A 9,171-nucleotide genomic window follows, 5' to 3' on the forward strand; every position below is an offset into this window, starting at 1 on the left:
TAATGACCAACAGGTGTGCAACTGCAGGGGGGGCCCTACAGTGCCACCTGTTGGTCCCAAACCAAATCATGACAGCAAGGTCTCGAAAACTCTCCATGGATGTGAATGTGAACAGTTGTTTGACTCCATCATGCTCTGCGATTGGCGACCATTCCAAGGTCGGCTCCGCCTTTTGCCCTCAGCCGGCTAACCCAATGTTCCAATCAACCCAATCGTAAACGTTGCAAAATGTGGCCAAGCTGCTCACTCAAAACTCGGATGCATATCAGAAGGCAAATTGTGACTGCGGCAACCCGCCTGCAACTCAAGAATCACCAAAACCTGAGCCTGCTTTTCGGCAGCTCAACTTTCACACAGCTGATCATTTCGTTTCCTGCGCTTTCAAGTGAAGTAGCGTGCAAGACGTCACTCGATTGTGTTTCAGCTCGTATCTTTAGCATCTAACTTAAAGATGTGGAGGTATGCGTTCTCTTACTTAAAGCATGATAAAATCTTTTTTTTTTTGGTTCAGTTCTCAGGTTATGTTTTTCCCGTTCAAGGCATAGTTAAAAACACGTGAACAGTTTCAGTGAAACTTGGTCGCATGCCACGACGTTGTGGCAAGAATCCAAGCAGAGGTGCTCGCGGAAAGAGTTTATTTTGTATTTTGATTCATTTCTGAGTCCTGTTCTTCTGACCAGACTGATTTGGTGGGAGGGCGCGTCAAATGCTTCAAGCATGGGGGGGGGGGGTCCTTAAAAAAATGTTATTACCAGACATTGATAGGTATTTTTTTTCTTTTTTTAAAAGATACCTTTGTTTACCCGTTCAAGAAATAGAAAAAGTTTTCATGACAGAAAATTTCAATTCCTTATAAGCATTTTGAAAAGCAGTTTTTGCAGCGCATCGGGCGAAGGGTCTGATTTGGTCACGTGATCATTTAACTTTCCATCTAACAAGTGCCAGTCAAGTTGGATCGAAAAGGAAAAGGCTGACGTTGCGCCGGAAGTCAAACGGCCAATGAAGTTTCATGTTTTTGTGGCGTCGGTTTTGATTGGGCGGACGACCGTCGGGGCGGCTCAACCCGCTCGACGGCCTCGTTGGCATTTTTGCGTCTGTATAACCACCTCGGCCGGTCGGGCTCCTCAGACTCCTCTCCGCCGTCGCGAGAGCGCCGCCAGTGTGCTCATCCAATGGCCTCTTACACGGCCTACAGCGGCTACACCAAGCCGGCGGTGTCCTACGCCGCCTCGTACTACGACGAGAAGCGGCCCTACTCGGCACCCTACACGGCGGCCTACACGGCGCCCTACACGGCGCGCTACACCGACTACACCGACAACAGGGACTCGCTGTACGAGGAGAAGAAGAAAATCGAGATGAGGAAGCGCAAGTACGCCTATTGCTGCGAGGTGGTGGCCCTGGTCATCGGCTTCATCGGACTGATCGGCGTGGCGGCGACGACGGGCCTGCCCATGTGGAGGGTGACGGCCTTCATCGAGGAGAACATCATCGTGATGGAGACGCGCTGGGAGGGCTTGTGGATGAACTGCTACCGGCAGGCCAACATCCGCATGCAGTGCAAGGTGTACGACTCGCTGCTCTTCCTGCCGCCCGACCTGCAGGCGGCCCGCGGTCTGATGTGCGCCTCGGTGGCCGTCACCTGCTTCGCCCTCGTCGTCTCGGCCGTGGGCATGAAGTGCACCAAGGTGGTGGACCACCGCGCTCGCACCAAGCACATCGTCCTGGTGGTCGGCGGCGCGCTCTTCCTGCTGGCCTGCGTCACCACGCTCATCCCCGTGTCCTGGACGGGCCACAGGATCATCCAGGAATTCTACAACCCGCTGCTGATCGACGCCCAGCGGCGAGAGCTGGGCGAGGCGCTCTACATCGGCTGGGTGACGTCGGCCTTGCTGTTCGCCGCCGGGGTCATCCTGCTGAGTCGCCACGCCCCGCGCACGCAGGAGTCTGACCAGAGGGTCATATACAACCCCGCCTCGTACGTCTACGGATCCGCGTACGGGCCGCAGAGCAACTACCAGCCCGCGTACACCTACCAGCCCGCCTACTCCGCACCCCCGCCGGGGTCTCTCGCCTACACTCCGGTGCAGTAGGCCGGAGACCATCTTGCTTCCGCTTGCCAAACAAAATAAGTGACATTTTTTTTCTAAGCTGACCCGGAAAAGGCTGAAGACAAAAAAAAAAAAAAAAAAAAAAGTATTCCAGTGTGTGTGATTTTCTGTGGAACGGATTGATTTGATTCATGTCTTAGGCGCATCACGATGACGATGCGTTTGACGATGATTGTAGGTTTGCCTTGGAAATGTTCTTTGAGAAAATGACGCACTAAGAGAAAATTCAATTATTATTATTTTTTTTTTTTCCACCGTTGAGGTTTCATGAACTGTACATAGTTGATTTTTATTACGAGGGCCCTCTCCGGTGCTCAATAAATCGAGACGGTTGAGGAAGAAAAAAAAAAAAAGGGCCTTTGTTGATTTTGTTTTCCGGGATCGCGTTTGACTCAGCGGTGAGCCGAGGCGTTGTTATCTCTTTTGTCGACATCAACGATGCAGCTCGACTGGTCCGACAAGAACATTGTCACAGGTCCACCCACCAGACAAAGCAGACACCGGATGTCTGAGCTGCCGCAGCGGGAGACGATTACCCGTTTGACATTTCACTAAAGCACAAACAGAAAGTGCAACCCACGCGTCAAGAACCTCACAAGATGAAATGAAATCAAACACAACTTCAGGCGACACGTTCCAAACAAGGATGCGACTGATTCCGAGCCATATCGGACCCAAAGATTGCCGCAGTTGAGGTCAAAGGCCAAATCTGCAATGCGACACTGATCTGAAGCAGCTCAGTCAAGTGCGGGGCACATTTAGATCAAAAACCAGTCACTTTGCCAAGATACCACCCCAATTATTCGTTCAGCGATGGCAACGTTGCGCAAGCATTTTCCATAAGTTGCCGACTCCGTGGAACGCAGGTGTGAAGCGGTTCTCGGAAACATACGAGTTGATCCGTCCATTTTCGTGGCCTCATTTGGGTTGTGGGTGAGCTGGAGTATTTCTCTGCTGACGTCAGGCGAGAGGCCTGCTGCACCCTGGACTGAACGCCAGCCAATCGGGCAATCGGCCAATCGGCGTCACGTACACGCAACTATGCTAATTTAGTGTCTTCATCCGTCCATCCACTATCTGATCCGCGTCTCTTCATCGGGGTCGTGGGCGTGCTGGAGACGAAGCCAAGCTGTCATCAGGCAGTCGGCGAGGTACACCCTGAACCGGTTGCCGGCTACTTGCCGTCACTGTCTTCAATGAGACTAAAATGTTCCGTTTTTGAATGTAGGAACCCAGAAGCACTCGACTTTGAGGCCAACTTATGAACCGGTCGTCACCACGCTGCCCAAGTTGAGTTCAGTAAACCAAAGATGTCTCCGTGCCTAAACAACTCGAAATGACAAACAACCACGTGCACTCCCTTTCGCACCGATGGACAATTGAGAGTGTTGAGTGGACGCGGCACACCTGTTTTTGGTGCAAACGCCACACGAGAGAGCCAACTTGTCAAGTTTTGCGAGGTGGTAGTTGGAGGACCCCCCCCCCCCCCCCCCCAAAAAAAAAGCAGCGAGGCAGATAGGAACAGGGTGGACTGACCAAAATGTGTTGAAGAAAAATGCAAACAGGAGTACACTGGAAAAACATGAACTCAAAGTACTCGAACAAAGTGTTGCAAATCACAAGGAACCAAAGTAACAAACAAAAGTACGACAGGAAACAAAACACGACAGGAGCACACAGACACTCCCAACTCCCGATGATCCAACAAAGACTGACAGACCGCAGGGAACTCAATACGAGCAAAGCGTCGAGACAACGAGAAACACCTGGACGAGACACACAAAGGGTTGAGGGACACGCACGATGAGAACAGGTGGAGATAAGAAGGGCACCAAACCAAACGTAACCTAAAAAAAACATAACGCAAAGTGGATTTGAAACCCAGAACCGCTCGACCGTGAGGAAATGAACACCCGTCTGAAATAGACTTCCTGGTCAGAGCAGGTGTCAAGATGTAAACCGAGAAGTTTGAGCAAACAAGGTGGAGGCTTACAACGGCTCCTGTTCGCTGCACAAAGACACAACTGGCCTAAGGGGAGTCGGTCTCCTAGCAACCGGTCTCAATCCACACCCCTCCCTGTCCTGTACGCGGAGCAGGTGAACTCCTCCCTCCGCACCGGGATGCGGCCACGTCCCCGGCGGGACGAGCTCCGTTCCTGTCGCAGCCGCAGCCGCGTAGCGAGCAGGACAAGATGGCCAACTCGGCTCTGGAGATGCTGGGTTTCATTCTGACGCTCATCGGGCTGATCGGGGTGGCGGCCAGCACCGGCATGCCCATGTGGAGAGTCACGGCCTTCATCGGCGAGAACATCATCGTGTTCGAGACTCGCTACGAAGGCCTGTGGATGAACTGCTTCAAGCAGGCCGACATCAGGATGCAGTGCAAGGTGTACGACTCCCTGCTGGCCCTGCCCCCGGACCTCCAGGCGGCTCGGGGTCTCATGTGCTGCTCCCTGGCCCTGGCCGGCCTGGCGCTTCTCATCAGCCTGGCGGGGCTGCGGTGCACGGCGTGCATCCGCAACGACGACCGAGCCAAGCGACTGGTGCTCATCGTCGCCGGGGCCATGATCTTCACGGCGTGCATCTGCGTCCTGATCCCCGTGTCCTGGACGGGTCACGTCATCATCCGCGACTTCTACAACCCCTTGCTGATCGACGCCCAGCGGAGGGAGCTGGGGGAGGCCCTCTACATCGGCTGGGTGGCCGGCGCCTTCCTATTCGCCGGAGGATGCGCGTTCACCTGCTGCAACGTGCGGTCGGAAGGCAAAGACGCGAGGGGCTACGTCTACTCCGGGAACTCTGACTACATGGCGTACCCTCCGCAGCCCGTCCGGACTCTGCAGCCTCAGCAACTGGTGCTGCTCCCTCAGGCCCAGCCCCAGCCCGTCCTTTCCAGACACCCCTCCGCCCAGCCCCAGCCCGTCCTGTCTAGACACCCTTCCACCATCTACAGCTACCAGTCCAGCCAAACGTCCAGGTACCCGTCTGTACGCAGCGGGGTGGCGTATCTCTGAACGCTAACTGAAGCAACCGTGTCGTTCATTTCATGTCAAGGAACGCATTTCAGTGAGTAGATTATCACGTTACTCTTTTTTTTTTTTTGGTCAATAAGAGAGTATTTTATGTGTCGTTGAGTTTTAAATGATTGCTCCCGGGTGTCAATTTCAAGGCTCAGGGGCCAGATCATGCTCAGCACGTCATTTTATGTGGCCCATAAAGGCAAATAAAGCAAATCTACTTCATGTTTGTGGGAAAATGGATTCATTGTTTTCGCCGTGGCTGAACATTTGCATACCCAAACGCACTTGAATTGGTTTTACAAGCATTTGGATCCACCAAATGCCTTCTTAACAAAAACCGGACAACACTCATTTGTTGTAAGCAAAAACATAAAACTACAATCAAATGCAGGGGCAATTGTTTTCACATGTTAATATGCCTTCAATCTGGCCCATGCGGAAAATGAGTCCGACACCCTTGCCGAGCTTCTATACACTCAAAACAACATCGACCTGTACGCATTCCAATGACAGACAACACAAAGACTGCACCTGAGAAGTGTTTCTAGTCGCTGCGCTCTCTCCAAGGACTTTTTTCACCTTTTGACATCATCTCATTGCGTGTGAAGCTATCTGCTGTACATGTATAAACGCAACTTCTTCTAAAATAAAGACATAAGTGGTTCCATTGGCTCACATGTCATAGATAATAGTTAGACGGCCAACTCGTGTTATTGGGCAGGATTTTTTTTTTTGGGGTGTTTACCCCAAGTCTGACCAAATCAGCGGCCTATTCCTCAAGTTGTCGTCACGAGAGCGACTGCTTGCTTAAGGCGTGGACGTTTTTTGCCAAGAGAGCGCTGGTAGCCCGATAAGCAGGGCCACGTAACCGCAATTTGCAAGTGGCTTGGAATGAAGATACAAAAGAGTCCACAATGTGGAGGGAGGGAGTGGGGGGACTGGGGGGGTTCAACTGTTTTGCATTGTTACCGAGTCCAAGAGCAAACTGCTGGATTATATGCAGGTCATTCAAATTCATCAAGGAAGTGGGCATGTAGGTGAACTGAACCATCTTAAAAACATTTTTGTTTTTTAATATGCTTAGTTTGTAATGTGAAATAAAACTATAGCTCAATTATCCATCTACTGGTTGTGTTTAAAGTGCTGAGCACTTTGTACTTTTGTCTTATATTTAGGCAAGAGTTCACCCAAGAGGAGTTTTGGTTCAACTTTCATATATAAAATTAGTGGACTTCAAACGTTTCCCAGGGGAACTCCACTCCAGGTTATGTTTGAGCGATTGTTACTCTGGAAACCATTTGGCTCTTTTCTCGTTTTGTAGCTCTTCAAAGACTTTTGTTTTCGACTTATTTTTGCTAGCGTGGCGCTGACTTTTTAAAAAAAAAAAATTATATGTGGCTGAGACATGTACGAAGGCAGTCGCACTCTGATGATCAATAGAATATTTTTTGTTCAGTCTCTAAGTGCAGCGTCGTGGTAGTTCATAAAGAGTGAGGTTGCTGCGGTAGACGTAGCAGCATACAGCCAGAGGAGCAGCAAACCCAAAACAAGCAGCGTGGTACCCTCATGGGTCTCAGCCAACCAGGTTCCCGTGAAGCCGTTTTCCCACAACAAGCTTCATGTGACTATACACAAACGCATCAGCTGAGCCTCGGGCACATCGCTGACAGGCTGCCTTACACTGGGACTGGGTGTGGGGGGGGGGGGGGGGGGGGAGGATGGCCTTGAGCATTTAGTTCCTCGTTTGGGATCCAAACATAGCCGGACCGCGGACGCGATGGTCAAAGGAATCTGCGAGCTCGCCGCCGTGTGCGTAGGCCTGGTGGGGCTGATCGGGGCGGCCGCCACCACCGGAATGCCCATGTGGAAGGTGACGGCCTTCATCGGGGAGAACATCGTGGTGATGGAAAGCCGCTGGGAGGGCTTGTGGATGAACTGCTACAGGCAAGCCAACATCAGGATGCAGTGTAAGGTGTACGACTCCCTCCTGTTTTTGCCCGCCGAGCTCCAGGCAGCCAGGGGCCTCATGTGCTGCTCCCTGGCCTTGTCGGGACTGGGGCTCCTGTTGGCTACGTTGGGACTGCGCTGCACTTCCTGCTTCCGCGGTAACGACAGAGTCAATGCGGCCATCTTGTCGGTTGCCGGCGGCATGCAGCTCCTGGCTTCCGTCTGCGTCTTCATCCCCGTGTCATGGACGGGACACGTCATCATCCGGGACTTCTACAACCCTCTGCTGATCGACGCCCAGAGGAGGGAGCTGGGAGACGCGCTTTACATCGGCTGGGTGACCGGCGCCTTTCTCTTTAGCTCCGGCTTGTTGTTCCTCTGCGGTCTGCGGATGTCGGACAAAAGGTCCTCGGACGTGTCGCACCCCACTGTGCTGAGGAAGCCCATTGTGATGGATTACCAGCCTATCCGGAGTCTCTCCGGCATCACACCTTACGCCGTCCAGCAAGGCCCAAACAGTCAATATCTCATCAATCAGAGTGACGCCGTCGTGCTCAACCCGACCGAAAGCACCTCCCGCTCGTATCAAGGCAGCGCGGCCCAACATTCGTCCCTGAGGCACTCAAACCCGCTGGGGAGCATCTACACGCCGGTCAACTCCTTATATTTGAGCCACAACAGCACGCCATACACACTCACGTGCAACCCCAGCATGTCCTATCAATCCAGCTTCCACCCCGCACCTCAAACGCCTGTTTTCATTCCATATAAATCATCCAGAATTGATCCGTCATCTTACAACGGGAGCAGCCCAGGCATGTACATCTGAACAAAATGCAACCATTGCAGCGTATTCATGTTGGTTTGAAACAAAGCTTTGCGATTTCATACCTGAACCCTGTTTTTGCTTCGTCTTGTGCTACGGTGGAACTTGCCGCGAGCAGCGAAAATACGTGAGAAATTGATGCGGACCCTAAAAGGTTTGCATTTGCCTATTGACACCATAAGGTAGCGCCAAACTTATATATTTTATATATATATAATATATAATATATTTTATTACTCGCTACAGATTTGACTAATAACAGCGAATAGGTGAGTTTGGTTAACAGGCGAATGGTGAACCGTGACTACGTTTTGACAACGTATGCTTATGGTTTGTGTTAATGAAGAACAAACGGTGGAGGCTAACACGTGGTGGAACGCGGGATGCCATTTTGTTGAGATTTACAACTAATTTGCCCACAAAATGGGACAAATTGTCACTGTTGTAAAAATGTACTACGTACAGGCAATAATTTCGGTAACATCTTAAAATTCACAAGTGTCTGATGACAAAGTAATACGAAGTCAACAATGGTTTAAAAAAAAAAAAGGAAAAATAAATACAACTAAAATGTAACAATCTCCGTAATTACATTATTATTATTATTATTGAATTGGATTCGGGGGTTAAATACATCAGCTGTGAATAAGCTACTGAAATATTTGCAATTTGTGGAGAGTATCATCTGCAGTGCTACTACTCACCACCTGGTAGCGCCAAATCACACAATGAAACTGGACTGCGCCTCTCATTGTCCATCCCCAATTTCTTTTCAGTTTGAGCGAACATTTGAGCAGCCGTTATTCTCTACAAATTAGAACCTCGTGATGAATTTTTCATCAATGAAGTGGTCATCAAGATGATGTTTAGTTTTTATTATTTATTTATACAAAACCACATTTCAAAGTAGTTGCAAGGTGACATATTTCCCTACCGTACTGTTTTAAGAGAAACAAGTAACATTTTGGGGACATGGTATCAAATGGATCATTCCAGACGGATTAATTGAAAACTTTTTGGGTTCAAAAATGGGAAAAACTTCTCTGAACAAGTGAAGCAAATTCAGCTGAATTCAGTTCAAGGCGTAGCTGTTGGTGTCCATGTTTTACATGATGTGTTCTGTTGCCTTATTGTTCTGTGATGGTAAATAAAGCTCTTTGTTGCGGCTGAAAATCAATATGCAATATATTGGTCGCGAAGTGATGGCCGATTGACACTTAAAAACACACGTAGACAGGAGCAAAGCCATTTTCACATTTCACAAGCA

General features: G+C 50.2%; 3 protein-coding genes across 3 annotated transcripts; all 3 read left to right on the forward strand.

Annotated features, from left to right (window-relative positions):
- Positions 1 to 1,086: 1,086 nt before the first annotated feature.
- Positions 1,087 to 3,601, forward strand: cldn8.2 (claudin 8.2). Its single transcript, XM_086125148.1, has 2 exons — positions 1,087 to 3,262; positions 3,340 to 3,601. The coding sequence occupies exon 1, from the start codon at positions 1,173 to 1,175 to the stop codon at positions 2,091 to 2,093; it is 921 nt and encodes a 306-aa protein (XP_085981274.1). The 5' UTR covers positions 1,087 to 1,172; the 3' UTR covers positions 2,094 to 3,262; positions 3,340 to 3,601.
- Positions 3,602 to 3,612: 11 nt separating this feature from the next.
- cldn8.1 (claudin 8.1) lies at positions 3,613 to 5,353 on the forward strand. The gene has a single exon (XM_086125149.1). The coding sequence runs from the start codon at positions 4,304 to 4,306 to the stop codon at positions 5,123 to 5,125; it is 822 nt and encodes a 273-aa protein (XP_085981275.1). The 5' UTR covers positions 3,613 to 4,303; the 3' UTR covers positions 5,126 to 5,353.
- Positions 5,354 to 6,858: 1,505 nt separating this feature from the next.
- On the forward strand, positions 6,859 to 9,081 carry LOC147196910 (claudin-8-like). The gene has a single exon (XM_086124818.1). The coding sequence runs from the start codon at positions 6,909 to 6,911 to the stop codon at positions 7,905 to 7,907; it is 999 nt and encodes a 332-aa protein (XP_085980944.1). The 5' UTR covers positions 6,859 to 6,908; the 3' UTR covers positions 7,908 to 9,081.
- Positions 9,082 to 9,171: the final 90 nt, after the last annotated feature.

The sequence above is a fragment of the Hippocampus guttulatus genome, chromosome 12 (genome assembly GCF_054856545.1).
Source record: "Hippocampus guttulatus isolate MCC_2025c chromosome 12, RoL_Hgut_1.0, whole genome shotgun sequence".
NCBI classification, from domain to species: Eukaryota; Metazoa; Chordata; class Actinopteri; order Syngnathiformes; family Syngnathidae; genus Hippocampus; species Hippocampus guttulatus.